Consider the following 19,228-nt stretch of genomic DNA (forward strand, 5'->3'; position numbering starts at 1 on the left):
ACCATGCCACCCGTTATCTTTTCCCTTAACAGCACAGAAAGAAGCCATTTGGTCCATCATGCCTCTGAAACAGTGGTTCTGCTCCAGCCTTTTATCTGTAACCCCTCTAGGTCTCGGCCTCCTATTCAACTCCTTTTTGAAATAACTTAAGAAATCAGCTTTCATCAGTCTTTCAGGTGGAAAGCTCCAATGTCGAATATTCAATGAAAAACTTCTCATCTCTCCTCTTGCCAATGATTTTAAATCCATGATCTCTGGTTACTGAACTACTCATCTGCAAACTTTATAATGCTGCTCCTTGCACCTAAATCCACGTTGTATATAGAAGTTGAAAAGAGTAATGGGCCCATGACCTTTTGGGGAACAAAGACAAATCACCTTTGTCTAAGAAAAGCCCATCAACTCCCAACAACATGAACCAATTTTGTATCCAATTTGCCACTTCCCCATAATGCTATAGTTTCCAACTTCTTAATATGTCTCGTGTGGAACTTTTTCGATGCCTTCTAAAAGTCTTCATATACATCTACCCGATCAACTTTCTGTTACCACATCAAATAGCTCAATTAGGTTAGGCAGAGTCATCAAGAGTATAGAAACACAGAGGGACCTAGGTGTGCAAGTCCACAAATCCTTGAAGGTGGCAACACAGGTGGAGAAGGTAGTGAAGAAGGCATATGGTATGCTTGCCTTTATAGGACGGGGTATAGAGTATAAAAGCTGGAGTCTGATGATGCAGCTGTATAGAACGCTGGTTAGGCCACATTTGGAGTACTGCGTCCAGTTCTGGTCGCCGCACTACCAAAAGGACGTGGAGGCGTTAGAGAGAGTGCAGAGAAGGTTTACCAGGATGTTGCCTGGTATGGAGGGTCTTAGCTATGAGGAGAGATTGGGTAAACTGGGGTTGTTCTCCCTGGAAAAACGGAGAATGAGGGGAGATCTAATACAGGTGTACAAGATTATGAAGGGGATAGATAGGGTGAACGGTGGGAAGCTTTTTCCCAGATCAGAAGTGATGATCACGAGGGGTCACGGGCTCAAGGTGAGAGGGGCGAAGAATAACTCAGATATTAGAGGGATGTTTTTTACACAGAGGGTGGTGGGGGCCTGGAATGCGCTGCCCAGTAGGGTGGTGGAGGCAGACACGCTGACATCGTTTAAGACTTACCTGGATAGTCACATGAGCAGCCTGGGAATGGAGGGATACAAACAATTGGTCCAATTGGACCAAGGAGCGGCACAGGCTTGGAGGGCCGAAGGGCCTGTTTCCTGTGCTGTACTGTTCTTTTGTTCTTTTAGTCAAACACGATTTGCCTTTAACAAATTCATGCTGGTTCTCCTTGATTAAGCCAGGCCTTTCCATATGAAAGTTATTTTGTCTCTGATAATGACATCCAGTAACATCCCCTACTGATGTTAGGCTGCCCAGCCTGTGCTTTAATGGTTTATCTCTCTTCCCCCATTCTTGAATCGTGGTATAACATTCATAACCCTTCAGTAATGCAGCACTACTCCTTTACAAAAAGTATTGCCAATCTTAGTTAACTGATCTCAGAGAAGGAATAAAAAAGGTGGGAAAATTCTCTGCGGAATCAACTTATCACTGATAAAATATACAATGGATTGTTAAATGGACGAATAGAATAGCAATTACAAAAATTGACGTATTAGAAATAGAACAATTCGCCTACCTTACTGACAACATTGTGTTCATCTGGTCCACAGCTGATTTTTGAAGACTGTAACTTAGAATAAGAATCATCCGAGCTTCCTTGTTCCTCTGCTAACAAGGCTGAATGTGGGGAATTTATAGGACAGTGAGATTTACACAGAAATAGGTCATTGCCGGCAGATCGTGAAACATGCTCTCCATCCTTGTGTTGTAATGTTCCACATACTTTAGTGTTGCGTTTAGTCTTTTTAATGGAATATGACTCCAAATTTGAGTAAATCTCATCTTGAAGAACATTATCTAAATATTTATTGGTGTTTTGCACCTTTTCTTCTTTCGGTGCCCATTGGTAATAGTCTGTAACCTCAGAATCCATATAGTTGTTTTCATTCAATTTAGGTGCTGTCTCTTCCAAAAATCTGAAAAATCAAAAGTTACAAATATTTTTTAGCATAGACAGTATCACTTCAAAGATCATGCTTGGATCACTCAATGCTATGCCAATTCACTATAAGCACAACTAATTTTGGTATAATAAAAGCAAAATACTGCGGATGCTGGAATCGGAAACAAGAACAGAAAATGCTGGAAAATCTCAGCAGGTCTGACAGCATCTGCGGGGAAATGAAGGATCATTTTGACTCAAAACGTTGGCTCTATTCTCTCCCCACAGATGCTGTCAGACCTGCTGAGATTTTCCAGCATTTTCTAATTTTGGTATGAACTACTTTTGAAAAGTAGTGATCACTGGTTTGCAGACAGTACCTACTAAATGTTACAATACCCCTATAATATTTTTGAAAAGACTTTTATTACAGCCAGCAGAAATGTCAAAACAGCCTTAACTTTCCAATTAAAAGATGGCATTTGAAGCCAACTAGGGTTACTTTTTGGAGAAGGATATAAAACATACACTTAGCATCTCCAACCCAGAACGCTTGGGATCAAGTCATTTCTGGATTCTAGAATGATGTTAGAATGTCTAACCATAACCATGTGATCCAGAAAACATCGCACATGTAAATATTTACTTGAAGCATAAAGCAGTGATAAAACACTGTAAATCAGAATAAAAACTATCTTACTTAGCCTAGTACTGTATCTTCCATGTTTCTGCTCCAAAAGCACTATATTAAAAAGCTCCAAGTTGCTTGGGTCTGCTCAAAATAATTCTGGACAACTAGTGCTCCCGAACAATAGATTTCAGGGCTGGAGAGGTTACAGTGCATTTCTTTTTTTTGATCAACCAGAGGGGCGCCAGTACGAGCGAGTGCAAGACCTTATCACCATTTGCATATTCACGGCTTAGAACTCCCAGACCAGATAAAGCACTGCTAAACACATAGGAAACCTACACTGCCTCACAATAGTACTGCATACTGTACTAACGCAAACTTCCATTTCCTAAAACAAAATAATAAGATTAAGGGATTATTTTAAGGAAAATTTGTGTTCTGAATTTGCGTCCATTCATTATCGGGCTGCAACTCTTAAGTTCATTTGTTATTATAGCTACAGGGAAAGGGATACTTGCATTCTAAGAATGAAAGGTTTGGTGTTGCCTAAACTTTCAAAGTTTCATGGGAAATTGAGTAGTGCTGCTAAAAGTATCCTATTGGATAAGGTAGAAATCACTATAAAATAAGCTCAAAATAGAAACAGCAATTAGTTCAATTTTGGAAACAAAAACCTTTTCCCAACCTTTCACAGTCTTCTATTCATTCTCCACTAGTATAGCTCAATCTTTTTTGCACTTCTCTGTCAAATTTAAACCAGTCTTCCTATTTTCAAAAAGCTTCTGCCAAATTTCAACATTGGCCATTAAAGCCTCAAGGAAGGAGCTGAGGCGTTGTTGGAAGAGGTCCATTTCTTTAGTTTGACAGAAAAGGAGACCCACCCTCCTGGAGACAATGTGCAAGTTAGCTAAAAAAAAAGGTCTAAATCCTGGAAAGCTGTGTGATTAGCACAGAGATGCTAAAGGGCTGGGTGTTTTTCCTTGAAGTGACCAAATCCATGAACTGGGGTGTTATTGGTTGGTCAGCTGATAAAGAACTCCGGAAAGCTACACCATCAGGATTGTCATGACCTGAGGGAGAGAGAGCGAGCAGATGGGGCCTCAGCTCAACTCCGCATCCATAAGACAGTACCTCCAACAGTTAACTACTCCCACAGTATGCTGCTCCCTCAACACTGCAGTTGAATGTCAGTCTTGGAATTTGTGCTCGAACCCTGGACTCAGAGACAGAGCACAGGAATGAGATAGAGAATCTGGTGAACTGGCGCGGCAACAATAATCTCTCCCTCAATGTCAACAAAACGAAGGAGATTGTCATTGACTTCAGGAAGCGTAAAGGAGAACATGCCCCTGTCTACATCAATGGGGACGAAGTAGAAAGGGTCGAGAGCTTCAAGTTTTTAGGTGTCCAGATCACCAACAGCCTGTCCCCCCATGCCGACACTATAGTTAAGAAAGCCCCACCAATGCCTCTACTTTCTCAGAAGACTAAGGAAATTTGGCATGTCAACTAGAACTCTCACCAACGTTTACAGATGCACCATAGAAAGCATTCTTTCACAGCTTGGTATGGCTCCTGCTCTGCCCAAGACCGCAAGCAACTATAAAAGGTCGTGAATGTAGCCCAATCCATCACGCAAACCAGCCTCCCATCCACTGACTCTGTCTACACTTCCCGCTGCCTCGGCAAAGCAGCCAGCATAATTAAGGACCCCACGCACCCCGGGCATTCTCTCTTCCACCTTCTTCCTTCGGGAAAAAGATACAAAAGTCTGAGGTCACGTACCAACCGACTCAAGAACAGCTTCTTCCCTGCTGCTGTCAGGCTTTTGAATGGAGCTACCTTGCATTAAGTTGATCTTTCTCTACACCCTAGCTATGACTGTAACACTACATTTTGCACTCTCTCCTTTCCTTCTCTATGAAAGGTATGTTTTGTCTGTATAGAGCGCAAGAAACATGTGACAATAATAAATCAAATCAACTCAGAGATGAGAATGAAATCAACTAAGCCATGTGTGACGATGCTGTGCCTTTAAGAAATGGACTTCAATCATGTTCTCTTCAGGGTTTTTTCAAGCAGGCCTGGCATTTTTGTTTTGATGCCGTGTTTCTGTAACTGGTATCTTTTATTGTTGCTGAAGCAGGATAATTGAAGCAATATTTATTTTTAATCTGGAAAGTTCAGCATCCTGAGGGTTTTTATCCTGTATCCTGGACCCTTTTGAATTGCTGGTGGCGAATGATTGACAGGTCAGGTCATGCCTGAGGGACAGTTTTTTTCCACAGCAAAATCCAAGGATTTGGCTTCATTTTGGCTCAGAGGCTGTCTGGACTTGAGAAAGAACTCTCCCTGGTGTTGGAAATCCTGCTGGCTAGAGGCAAGCAGGGACTCTGTCTCTTTCTCTGTCGAAATGTGCTGAAAGTTCCAGGACTGGGAAGCCTCAGTTGTAATCCAACATTTCAAAGGACCAATTCACAGCAGAGGTTAAAAGCTGCAAAATCCAACATCACGCGAGCATACTTGCTACTTGTGTCAAGTCGGGGAAGGGGTGTTTGTTTATAGGATGTTGTTTGGCTTGGAACATTCTAGTTAGCTGGCTGTTAAGGTTTATACTGTATCATGCTTAAAATTTGCAATCAATAGAAGTTATACTAAGTGTTTATTTATATTTTAATTGGGTTCTTAAATAATATTCTTTTGATAAAAGTTTCCTAGTGGGTCATCTGAATCATATCTGGAGTGAAACACCTTGGAGTTTCTGGCCTTGCTCATAACACATGGCTGACACTTGTCAGAGGCCCAACACTTGTTTCAAGCTTGTGTGGGATGCCTATAGACTGCCCAAACTAATGTGGCATCAAATATGTTTGCGATGCTATTTGACATTGGAGGTTGGCCCCCTAACTGGACATCTTTGCCTCTTTTCTTTTGCCCTGCGAAAATGAGCATAGCAAGGTTTAATTTTACACTGGACATCCCATCCAAGTTGCGCTTTTAGCACTGGTGTGGTTGTCTGCACTAATTATAATCTCCTCACTTTTATATTTAAATGGATATTCATCATAACTTAATTTTTAAAATGGATCTTAGTATTGAGGACAATTCTTTTAATAGGAGTTGTGTTACAACTTCTGTGATTATTGTACAAGTGAAAGTTACAAATGTTGAGGTTATTTTTATTTGAAGATCAGCTAGAGCCACAGGTTATGGTTCCTTTCTAAATATGAGGTTTCATCATATTCAGTTAAAATACTGGCACGGTAGATCAATGTAACATCACGTTATTTCAACAGTTATTTGGATCTGATGTTCTTTGTTTCTTTTGGCAAAATATTGACAAGAGTTTATTGGTTTAGTATTTTCCACCAACATTCCACCAACCTTAAAGAACAAAGAAAATTACACCACAGGAACAGGCTCTTCGGCCTCCAAGCCTGCACCGACCATGCTACCCGACTGAACTAAAACCCCCTACCCTTCCGGGGACCGTATCCCTCTATTCCCATCCTATTCGTGCATTTGTTAAGACGCCCCTTAAAAGTCACTATGGTATCTGCTTCCACTACCTCCCCGGCAGCGCGTTCCAGGCACCCACCACCCTCTGTAAAAAAACTTGCCTCATACATCTCCTTTAAACCTTGCCCCCGCACCGTAAACCTATGCTCCATAGTAATTGACTCTTCCACCCTGGGAAAAAGCTTCTGACTATCCATTCTGTCCATGTCCCTCATAATCTTGTAGACTTCTATCAGGTCGCCCCTCAACCTCTGTCATTCCAGTGAGAACAAACCAAGTTTCTCCAACCACTCCTCATAGCTAATGCCCTCCATACCAAGCAACATCCTGGTAAATCTTTTCTGCACCCTCTCCAAAGCCTCCACATCCTTCTGGTAGTGTGACGACCAGAACTGAACACTATATTCCAAGTGCGGCCTAACTAAGGCTCTATAAAGCTGTAATATGACTTGTCAATTTTTAAACTCAATGCCCCAGACAATGAAGGCAAGCATGCCGTATGCCTTCTTGACTACCTTCTCCACCTGTGTTGCCACGTTCAGTGACCTGTGTATCTATACACCCAGATCCCTCTGCCTATCAATACTCTGAAGGGTTCTGCCATTTACTGTATATTTCCTATCTGCATTAGACGTTCCAAAATGCATTACTTTACATTTGTCCAGATTAAACTCCATCTGCCATCTCTCCGCCCAAGTCTCCAACTGATCTATATCCTGCTGTATCCTGATGGTCCTCAATCGCTATCCACAAATACATCAACCTTTGTGTCGTCCGCAAACTTACTAATCAAACCAGTTATAATTTTCTCCAAATCATTTATATATATTACAATCAGTAAAGGTCCCAGCACTGATCCCTGAGGAACGTCATTTGTCACAGCCCTCCATTCAGAAACGCACCCTTCCTCTGCTACCCTCTGTCTTTTGTGATCGAGCCAGTTCTGTATCCACCTTGCCAGCTCATCTCTGATCCCATGCGACTTCACCTTCTGCACCAGACTGCCACAAGTAACCTTGTCAAAGGCCTTACTAAAGTCCACGTAGACAGCATCCACTCCCCTACCCTCATCAATCACCTTCGTCACTTCCTTGAAAAACTTGATCAAGTTAGTGAGGCACGACCTCCCTTTCACAGAACCATGTTGCCTCTCGCCTCTCACTAATACGTCCAGTTATTTCCAAGTGGGAGTAAATCCTGTCTCGAAGAATCCTCTCCAATAATTTCCCTACCACTGACGTCAGGCTCACCAGCCTGTAATTACCTGGATTATCCTTGCTACCCTTCTTAAACAAAGGAACAACATTGGGACCTCCCCTGTAGCCAATGAGGATACAAAGATTTCTCTCAAGGCCCCAGCAATTTCCTCCTTTGCTTCTTTCAGTATTCTGGGGTATATCCCATCAGGCCCTAGGGACTTGTCTACCTTAATGACAAGAAATTAATTACACCAGGTCAAAATGCCATCTGATCTGCACCAAATTAGAAGGTCATCTGGAAATAACAGTCTACATACTTTACTACACAGTAAATTAACTAAGACAATATGGTTCTTCCAACTAGACAGCTGTAATGTTCACCATTACAATATTTAAAATGAAACAGATTGAACAGTACTAGTGCTGCCCGACCTGCTGAGTATTTCCAACAATATTTTGTATTTCAGATTTCCAGTATCCACAGTATTTTGTTTTAGCACTAGTGAAGTCTTTGCCACACCCAGCTAAAGTAAATTCCTCTAGTCTTGACTACTGTAATGCTTCCCTGGTCAGCCTTCCGGCCTCCATGAACGTCATCTCATCCAAAATTCCACTCACCCATCATCTTTCTGGCCCTCGGTAACTGATATCGCTTCTCGACTTCAGCACCACGAATTTAAAATTCTTGCTTTCAGATTTAAGTCACATTGTGGCCTCGTTTCTGCTACCCATAATCTCCTAGCCCTACAACCATCTTCCCCTCACCCACCACCACCCTCCCTCCCCAGCAATATCTCCAGGTCCCGAAATCACCATTCTTCTAATTCTGGTGTCTTCCCTTCTCTTTCACCACCATCAGCCACTGAGATTACATGCTGCCTTTCCTAACCTCTCCCCATTTCTCCTTATAAGGCCCTCCTTAAAGCCCACCACTTTTAGGCTAAACTTTGGTACTCCTTGTAACTTCTCCTTATTTGATTTGCCATCCATTCTGCTTTGATTAAGACATTATTAAATATGATGTGACTTTCGCCTACACTGAAGGCACTACACAATGCAAGTCGTTGTCTTAAAAGGAAATTTCAGGCTTCTTGATCCATATAATCAGTTTTGAAGAGGATGTCAGGACAACAAGCCACCATTATAGTGCCCTCTTTTACAGTCACTAACCTCCTAAAAAGAACCTAGATCATTTTTTAAAAGTTCATTGCTAATCAACAGCAGACTTACTCAAACAGCTATCATGCTTTTAACACAACTTAAATTCTTACCTGCTTTTATCATTCTTCATCCACTCATTTGGAAGTCCTATATTCTGAAGAGAAGTGCGGAAGAACAGGGATGAACAAAAACTAGAATGCACTTTTGTCAGCAAGTTAAATCAAGTGCCTTAATTAAAATATTTAGCTTTTTTTGAAAGAAAGACAGCTCCATACAATTGTCAACATCTATGAATTCCATGTAGGTTCACATGAAAATTCTTTTAAAATCTCTGGCTTTTAAATTATATCTATGTTTAATCAATCCTTCACTAGGTATATTGTGTTACTATAGAAATTTAAGAGTAATTATCTGGTTAACCTACTTTCCAATTAAACTGACTTACATTTTTTTCATTCATTTGTGGGACATGGGCATTGCTGGCTGACCAGCATTTATTGCCCATCATTAGTTGCCTGAGGGCAATTGAGAGTCAACCACATTGCTGTGGCTCTGAAGTCACATGTAGGCCAGAGCAGGTAAGGACGGCAGATTTCCTTCCCTGAAGGACATTAGATGCGTTTTTTCGACAATTGACAATGGTTTCATGGTCATCAATAGATTCTTTATTCCTGATATTTTTTACTGAATTCAAATTCCATCACCTGCTGTGGGGGGGATACAAATCCAGGTCCCCAGGACATTAGCTGAGTTAAATGTATCTAAATTAAATGTAGCTAAATTCTGTTTTGTCTAACTCGCAAGGGAATATTTAAAATACCTTCGTTTTCCCTTCCTTCTTTCTGGCTCCAAGCATTTCATCCTATTAGAGATTTAAAAATACAATTTAGCAAACTCAGAAGGGAATAAAGACCAGATGAAAAAAATTAATGTACTCAAAACAGGACATTTTTAACAGCACCTGGGTTCAAACATGCAGTCAACTGAAATTGCATCAGCAAGTGCCCTAAAGCTATACACCAAACGTGTATGAACAATTGCAGGGAGAAAAATCCATCTGTGTAAGACATAGAACTGGCACTGAGGCTTTTTTTGTTTCTCCAAGATTAATACTGATTATAACTGAAGTATGTTTTATAACTCATGGGATTGGGGTAATATAGCAGCAGGGATTGAGGAACATTAAGCAGACAGATTTATATTCAGTGAAGTGAATAATCTGATACTACAGAATACATGAGTATCCAATATAAGGGCTTCCCTCAACCTTTATGAAACATTTTGCCTCTGACACACAAATCGAATCATTTGACATTCTACAGGGAAGAAAAAAATCTGATTGCACCATTCCCTTAATGTGGTCTATAATGTGCACTTGAATGAATCAATAAAATCTGCTTCCAGAGTTTTCATAGGAAATCTGTTCCACAGACTACTTATTCATGGAAATAATATTTCCGCAGATATGTTTTGAATCTACCCTAGCTTCAAGGGCAGGTTATGACCCCGGGTTCAACAGCTATGGGATGATAACAGATGCAGGAAAGGATGTCCTGAGGCATGGTACATTGGGGAGACCATGCAGACGCTACGACAACAGATGAATGAACACCGCTTGACAATCACCAGGCAGGAGTGTTCTCTTCCTGTTGGGGAACACTTCAGCAGTCACGGGCAACTTCGGGTAAGCATTCTCCAAGGCGGCCTTCACGACACAGCAGAATCGCTGAGCAGAAACCGATAGCCAAGTTCCGCACACGAGGACGGCCTCAACCAGGATCTTGGGTTCATGTCACACTATCTGTAACCCCCACAACTTGCCTGGGCTTGCAAAATCTCACTAACTGTCCTGGCTGGAGACAATACACATCTCTTTAACCTGTGCTTAACCTTCTCTCCACTCACATTGTCTATACCTTTAAGACTTGATTACCTGTAAAGACTCGCATTCCAACCATTATCTTGTAAATTGAGTTTGTGTCTATATATGCCCTGTTTGTGAACACAACTCCCACTCACCTGATGAAGGGGTAGTGCTCTGAAAGCTTGTGGCTTGTGCTACCAAATAAACCTGTTGGACTTTAACCTGGTGTTGTGAGACTTCTTACTGTGATAAATTAGACCATAGCCCACATTATTTAGTCCTTTTAGAATCCTAAAAACAGCTCACGCATATTTTTTTCTGGCAAGAGCAGATGTAGCCCAATTTACATAATCACTCCTGATAATACAGCAATATATTCATGCGATCATATTTCCCTCTGTGACTTGACAACAATTCTGGTCTGACTGTGCTCTTGTTTTTTCATTCATTCATGGGTTGTGGGTGTCACTGTGTGGGCCAACATTTATTGCCTCTTCCCAATTGCCCTTGAACTGAGTGGCTTGCTAGGCCATTTCAGAGGGCAGTTAAGTGTCAACCACATTACTGTGTGTCTGGCAGATTTCCTTCCCTAAAGAACATTAATTAATGAACCAGATGGGTTTTTCTGACAATTGACAACAGCTTCATGGTCAGATTTTTTATTGAATTCAAATTACATCATTTGCTGTGGTGGGATTCAAACCCAGGTCCCTAAATCATTAGCCTGGATCTCTGGTTTGTTAGTCCAGTGACAATACCACCATGCCACCGCCTCCCCTGAAACACCTTGGGATGTGTTGCTGCATTAAGAGCACGATAAAAAAGGTTGTTGATTGTTAAACTTCTTCCAAAGAGAGAAAATAATAAATGTATGCAATTTAATAGTTTACAAACAGGAATGTGTCAAGAACATGCAGAATTGACAGTGAAAACTCTTACTTTACAGTTCTAGATTGACTTGGGAAGTTTACTGCTGCAACGTTCATCATCCTGTGTTGTCAAGAATTGTTTGCTACAAGTCCACAGACTGTTCTAGATAAAACTCTGAGATATAATCTACATTTAATTACAAGGTAGTCATCCCATAAGAACATAAGAACCAGGAGCAGGAGTAGGCCATTTGGCCCCTCGAGCCTGCTTCGCCATTCAATAAGATCATGGCTGATCTTCTCATGGACTCAGCTCGCTCGCTTACCACAACTCTTAATTCCTTTACTGTTCAAAAATCTATCTATCTCTGCCTTAAAAACATTCAACGAGGTAGCCTCAACTGCTTCGTTGGGCAGGGAATTCCACTGATTCACAACTCTTTGGGTAAAGACGTTCCTCCTAACTCACTCCTAAATCTGCTCCCCCTTATTTTGAGGCTACGTCCCCCAGTTCTGGTTTCACCCACCAGTGGAAGCAACCTCTCTGCTTCTATCTTACCTATTCCGTTCATAATTTTATACGTTTCTATAAGATTCCCCCTTCACTCTGATAAATTCCAATGAGTATAGTCCCAGTCTACTCAGTCTCTCCTCATAAACCAACCCTCTCAACTCTGGAATCAACCTAGTGAATCCCCTCTGCACCTCCTCCAGTGCCAGTGTATCCTTTCTCAAGTAAGGAGATCAAACTGCACACACTACTCCAGCTGTGGCCTCACCAGCACCTTATATAGCTGCAACATAACCTCCCCGTTTTTAAACTCCACCCCTCTAGCAATGAAGGACAAAATTCCATTTGCCTCCTTAATTACCTGCTGCACCTGCAAACCAACTTTCTGTGATTCATGTACAAGGACACCCAGGTCCCTCTGCACAGCAGCATGCTGCAATTTTTTACCATTTAAATAACAGTCCATTTTGCTGTTATTCCTACCAGAATAGATGACCTCACATTTACCAACATTGTACTCCATCTGCCAAACCCTTGCCCACTCAATTAAACTATCTATATCCCTTTGCAGACATTCAGTGTCCTCTGCACCACTTTGTTCTACCACTCATCTTAGTGTCATCTGCAAACTTTGACACACTACACTTGGTCCCCAACTCCAAATCCTCTCATGAGTAAAATGCGCACTCATTTTCTCCAGTGTGCTCTGCCATGAAAGGAACAAGTGCAAAGAAATGCACTAAGTTAGGAAAATCTTGTGCTCAGTGAACATCAGTTAATGTCTTTTTCCTGTGGATGAAGTACACTGTATCTGGTAAATTGTAACTTAAAAAAATATAAATCTCAATTTGAAAGAAATGAATGAGAAGAACTGTCACAGTTTTAAAAAAAAGTTTTGAGAGTCCATAGATCCACCTCCTGGTGTTGTTAAACTCACATCGCGCAGGAAATTCGCTATCTTATTTGAAAGAAAAAGGGTTAAAACTGTCACTGTTTTGAGCAAGAAGCTGAGGTTCATGCGAACTGACTAGCCCAACCAATGATGATACCAATTTACTTGGAACAAAATTCAAATTTCAAGTGGCTACAAGCTGAATGATTCTGTGGTTTATATGCACTTCATTAAGTGAGAAATCACCGAGTGCCTTCCAACTGCTATAAAATAGTAATCCTGATTCAGCAGCATTTAAAAATACAATAAAATTGTTGACTCGTTAAATCCCCATTTTGCATAATTCTGGAATCCATGTCAATAAACTAATTTCTCTGGACCTGGACATTCATGAAGGGCACTTTGCTGGATTGCAGCTGGTAGGCACAGCAGCTTTTGGAAATACTGCAACTTTAACCTGGTTCTCTCGAGAGTGACCCTGTCAAATGGAACCTCTGATCAGTCAACCATCAGAGTCAGAATCGATTGACAAGGAATATTGAATGTATAACACTGAAAACCAAAATGAATACAAATCACATCTTTGTCAGCCAGAAAGTTAAAAGACTGCAATCCTCTGCTGAAATCTTGCGAATAACCTACGTTATGCATGAGAACTGCAAAGACAAGTACAGAGGAAGATTTTAAGTTGAGAGATCAATCAGCCTTTTGAGAGCACTACTCAATTTTCCTGAAGCCTGCTACAGAATTTCAGTAGTCCCCTTATGGCAAATGATAGTTAGAAAAGTTTATACTGTAGCTTGATGGGTATTCATAAAGGCACCAGTAAGGTGAAGACACCAGCAAAGCTTGATGGTTAAAAGCACTAACTGTGATCACGCTGAGGTCTGTAGGGGCAGCAAAGAACAGGACGTGCAATCATGGAACAAGCAAGGGAGTTGATTGGACAGCAGTTGTTGCTATAGCTTGAACAGAGAGTGATTGAACACAGATCTCTGTGGGTCTTGTTCCTGACAGAATTATGACCCTTGACAGAGGCACCACTGTTCAGCATTGTGACCAAAAAGACAGTGATTGATTAGCGCCTGTCCTGTGAGTACATGACAGGCAGCATGATCAGTGCCAGCAACATCTGTCTGAGAGTGAGAGAGAGATTCAGAGATATCAGCAGCAGTGATCCGGGATTAAGTACTGTAGAAGAAGCAGCAAGACCCCGAATCTGGGACTCGGAGACATCGGAATAGGAAGGAATCTGATCGTCTCATCATGGGTAGTATCTCCAAGCCCAAGTCGTGAGTTTGGACATCATGTGAAGTTCTGAAACCTTTTGAATACTTTTTGTGTAATGAAGTAGGTCAGAGGTCAGTTAATTTGTGTATAACAAAGTAAGTCAGAGATTAAATACTTTGTGTGTAACAAAGTTGATGCCTGGTGTACTGAAGTTTTGTAGTAGAGCTTGATATTTTTGTGGTAACTTAGTAGAGAACCATCAAGGAGATTTATGCACAATAATTCGAGAGTTTGAGTGCCTTTGTCATGACGTCAGTTGAGCCGAGTTTGAGGGCAACAATACGTACTCGTACTCAAAAAGTAGAAAGATCAACTAACAATTGAGGATTCCCTTTTGTGGGCAGTCACTGTCTGTCCTGAGACAAAATTCCTTATCCTTCCTTATTTAACTATCCAACAGTATTATATGCTAATCTTTGTAATATCCTTAGATGCATCTGCATTGGAGTGATCTCCAATCAAATGGAAGACAATGGTTTGAAATCACCATGGCTGAGCAGGCTGCTAAAGTCGAGGGTTTACTTTTTCCATGGCACCTTGTGACGCACACAGCAAAGGGCCCACTAGTGTCTGAAAAGATTCAATATTTTAAGGGTAAAGCAATTTCCTTCAGCATTAGATCTGTCAAATTGGATTCATAAAGGTCATTCACTGGATTGCATTTTGCCCTTGTAGTCACAGTATTTAAATGGCTAGTCCAGTTAAGTTTCTGGTCAATGGTAACCCTAGGATGTTGACAGTGAGCCACTGAATGTTTTCGGAGAAGTTGCTGAACATTGTACAATTACGAGCGAACTTATGATGGAAGGAAGATCATTGATGAAGCAGCTGAAGATGGTTGGGCATGGGACATTATTATGAGAAACTCTGCAGTGATATTCTGGAATTGATATGACTGACCTCCAACAACCACAGCCATCTCCCTTTCTGCTAATTATGACTCCAACCAGGGGAGAGAGTCTCGCTGATTCCCACTGACTCCAGTTTTGCTAGGATTCCTTAATGCCAAACTCGGTCAAATGCTGACTTTATGTCAAGGGCAGTCATTTTCACCTCACCTCTTTTGTCCATGTTTGAATCAAGGCTGTAATGAGGTCAGGAGCTGAGTGACCCTGACGGAACCCAAACTGAGCATCAGAGAGTAGGCTATTGTTAAGCAAGTGCTCTCGATAGCTCTGTTGATGACCACTTGTCTTGAAAGGAGGAAAGAGAGGGAGAGACATTTAAGTAGTGAATTCTAGAGCTCACAATCTTGTCAGCTGAAGCCATGGCCATCAAAGCACAGTGATTAAAAACAAGATGCTCAACAGGTCACAGTATCTCAGGGGATTGTGGGGCTGAAAGGGATCACAAAGATAGGGAAGGACCATAAAGGCATTTGGAAAGAAGGATAAGAATTTTAAATCGGGACACAGTGTAGGTCAGCGAGGCTGCTGGATAATGGGACTTAATGCCAGTTACTTAATGCCAGAATTAATGGACAGCACAAAGTTGAATAACCTCAAGTTGACGTCAACCAAGAGTGTACTGATATGCATAATACAATGCATGGACATGTCAACTAGTGCACTCACACAAGGAAGGCATGGACTCACAAATGCCTGACTATGAAGCAAAAATGCTTTCAAAAAAGCTGACTATATGGAGAGAATATGCATGGTAACTGAGTGGACTTAAGATTGCTTGCAAAGAAATTTCACAGTGTGTCTGACTATAGAATTTTTATAGAAACCCTACAGTGCAGAAGGAGGCCATTCGGCCCATCGAGTCTGCACCAACCACAATCCCACCCAGGCCCTACCCCCACATATTTACCCGCTAATCCCGCCAACCTACGCATCTCAGGACTCTTGGGCAATTTTTAACCTGGCCAATCAACCTAACCCACACATCTTTGGACTGTGGGAGGAAACTGGAGCACCCGGAGGAAACCCACGCAGACACGAGGAGAATGTGCAAACTCCACACAGACAGTGACCCGAGCCAGGAATCGAACCCGGGACCCTGGAGCTGTGAAGCAGCAGTGCTAACCACTGTGCTACCGTGCCGCCCAATAGGACTAATAGGACACACTGTCAAAGTATTAACTGTAACAATTCTTCAGCTGTTTAAACTTTCTTGCTGAGAAGAGAGAGAACTTTAAACTCTTGCAATTCAAAATGACAATATATTTACTGTACCTTCAGATCGTTCTGGTCAGATTTTTTGTTTGAAGTATCTGTTTTAGAAAGAAGAGTTCATAAGTCTGTCATGTTAACATTGCCCTTTCTTGTCAGTACAGCAGAGCTATTAAATACCAATCCTACAAGACTTTCCTTAAGGCTTTCAAAATGGTTCATTTTTATTTTATATTTACCATTTTCCAAATTAACATTTTTGTGATGCAAAGTCAGTTTTTAAAAAGATGCTGTGTAATTCTTATGATAAATATTAAAATACAAGGCACTGAGAAATATGAATTGAGGCACTTGAAAAGCTCCATTTGCATTGAATCTGAAGTTGACAATCATAGAAAATTGATATATAATCAAAGTTCAATACAAGTCTGCCAATTTAGAATCACAGAATTCCTACAGTGCAGAAAAAGACCATTGAGCCCATCAAGCCTGTGCTGCCAACAATCCCACCCAGACCCTATCCCTGTAACCCCACACATTTACCCTGCTAAACTCCCTGACACCAAGAGGCAATTAAGCATGGCCAATCAACCTAACCTGCGCACCTTTGGACTTTGAATTAGTATCAGTCCGTTGAGTGGTTTACCAGGATTGCTGGAGGTTATTCAAAAAGCAGTCAAGTAATATTTTACATTTTATTTTTGAGGCCAGGAGAAATATCAGGGCTTCACTTGCGCACACACACATAAAACAAACTCTGATGGCCCATTTGAGCCCCACATGCCAAACATTCTTCTTGGCCTGACCTACTTATTGGCTCAACGTGGGAGCAAGCCAATTTCCTGTCCTCCATACTTGGCAAACTGCAGTGTTACCCATTTGACACTCTCGGCTTACTGGTCGTAGTTAAATCAGGCTTGATGTGAAAGTGATTCAGTTCTTTCGATGCCAGCAGTGGGAAATCAGCCCCATTGTCTCTAAAGTTCCCTTTTTTTGATCATCTTAAATTTGTGTCCCTGTGTGAACAATCTAATGCTTTTTAATCTCATCAGAAACTTCATGCAGGACACCAGGCTAACACTCAACTTTCTCAGTCCTACTGAAAAGTGGACCAACTTCTTCAATGCTAATTATTACTCATTATCTGTGGCACCATCCAATGAGCCTACCCTGCATCTTTTCCAAACAGACAGAAATATATCAAATGTACACTAAGGCGTAACAAAACTGGTTCTCATCGTTTCAGTTGGCTCAAACAATTGAGGTCTTTCCAATAAGGAGACTTTTCTACAAATGCAATATTCTTATGAACCAAAGTAATGCTCTAGTTAGAAAAAAAAATTCATATAGGGTAATGGCCAATGTTCTAACAGGGTTGTTGAAATCATCTAAACTACTCACCAGTTTGTTCCTGATGGATGTTAGACAGTCTTCCTGGATTTGGATGCTTCCTTTCTTTTTTTCTGGTAATTTTCTTCAAGTTAAAACTAATGGAAGAAAATACAATCTATATATATATTGTCTTCCAGATTCTTAAAATTCCTTAACTATGCACATACTGACTGGGCTCTAGAATTGTTGTAAGAAGCACTGTTTAAAAACTAAACAGCACTTCTATATCCAAGTTTATATATTATAAAAACAAGAATAAAATACTCTTACCTGTTGACGATACAAAAGACAAGCCCATAAAATTTATCAATCATCAACACTGAGGTTTAACTAATGGTATTTGCAGTGGAAACACTGCATTTTCTTTATACAAAAGGATCTTATGAATTACATAGGGGCAGCAATAGGCCATTCAGTCCCTCAAGCCTGGCCCACCATTCAATAAGGTCATGGTTGACTTGATTGTGGTCTCAACTTCACATACCTGTCAGTCCCCCATAACCCTTGACTCCTTTGTCTATCAAAAATCTACCCAACTAAGCTTTGAATAAATTCAGTGACCCAAACTCCACTGTTTCTTGGGAAACAGAATTCCAAAGAATAAGGACACTCAGAGAAAAAGAAAACCTTACTTCTGTCTTAAAAACGGAGGCCTTATTCTTAAACTGTGTCCCCCATTTCATATCTCATCCCGTTATCCATTCTATCAAGTCCTTGCAGGATCACATACGCAAAAGTTCTTCTTACCTCCAGTGAGTATAGGCCCAACCTTATCTCTTGATAAGATGAGCCATTCATCCCAGGAATGAGTCGAGTGAACCTTCTCTGAACTGCTAACATAATATAATTTTGCAACTAAGGGGAGCAATACTGCACACACCGATGTGATTTCACCAAAGCCCTGCAGCTGCAGTACCATTTTCCCCTACTTTTATATTCCATTCCACTGAAAGAAACATCAGCATTTCATTTGCCTTCTTAATCTGCCAAATCTTTGCCTACTCGTTTGATCAATCTATATTTCTTTGCAAATACTTTTCTTCTTGACAACTTGGATTTTCTACCTATCTTGGTGTCATCAGCAAATTTAGCTCCCATAAGGTTGAACAAACTTGGATTGTTTTCACTGGAGCGCCGGAGGATGAGGGGGGACCTGATAGAGGTTTACAAGATTATGACAGGCTTGGATAGAGTGGATAGTCAGAGTCTTTTTCCCAGGATCGAAGGGGGCATATTACCAGGGGCAAAGCTTGCAAGTGAGAGGGAGTAAGTTTAAAAGAGATGCAAGGGGCAAATCAGAGGGTGGTGAATGCCTGGAACGTACTGTTGGAGAAGGTGGTGGAAGTAGATTCTATAACAAAGTTCAAGAGGCATCTGGATAAATACATGACTAGGCAGGGAATAGAGGGATATGGACCACGTAGAGGCAAGAAAATATTAGATTAGAGAGGTATCTGTGTCAACACAGACTTGGTGGGCTGAAGGGCCTGTTCCTCTGCTGTATTGTTCTTTATTCTGTGAAAGCGCAAGGCATGGAGAGATGACACTAAGCTGGGTGGCAGTGTGTGCTGTGAGGTGGATGCTAAGAGGCTCCAGGCCTGACAGGCTGAGTGAGTGGGCAAATACTATATAATGTGGATAAAAACGTGAGGTTATCCATGTTGGTGGCAAAAACAAGAGGGAAGATTATTATCTGAATGGTGGCAGTTTAGGAAAAAGGGGAAGT

General features: G+C 41.2%; 1 protein-coding gene across 9 annotated transcripts in view; it reads right to left on the reverse strand.

Annotated features, from left to right (window-relative positions):
* Positions 1-19,228, reverse strand: part of LOC144479878 (uncharacterized) — a 111,551-nt gene that overhangs the window by 18,548 nt on the left and 73,775 nt on the right. For all 9 annotated transcript variants that reach the window (XM_078198915.1, XM_078198910.1, XM_078198918.1 and 6 more), the window contains 5 exons: positions 17,512-17,597; positions 16,174-16,211; positions 9,388-9,429; positions 8,678-8,721; positions 1,692-2,091 (listed from right to left, as the gene is read on the reverse strand). In XM_078198915.1, the coding sequence (XP_078055041.1) occupies positions 1,692-2,091; positions 8,678-8,721; positions 9,388-9,429; positions 16,174-16,211; positions 17,512-17,597 (610 nt within the window). The remainder of the gene's footprint in view (positions 1-1,691; positions 2,092-8,677; positions 8,722-9,387; positions 9,430-16,173; positions 16,212-17,511; positions 17,598-19,228) is intronic.

This window comes from Mustelus asterias, chromosome 27, assembly GCF_964213995.1.
Source record: "Mustelus asterias chromosome 27, sMusAst1.hap1.1, whole genome shotgun sequence".
Classification (NCBI taxonomy): domain Eukaryota; kingdom Metazoa; phylum Chordata; class Chondrichthyes; order Carcharhiniformes; family Triakidae; genus Mustelus; species Mustelus asterias.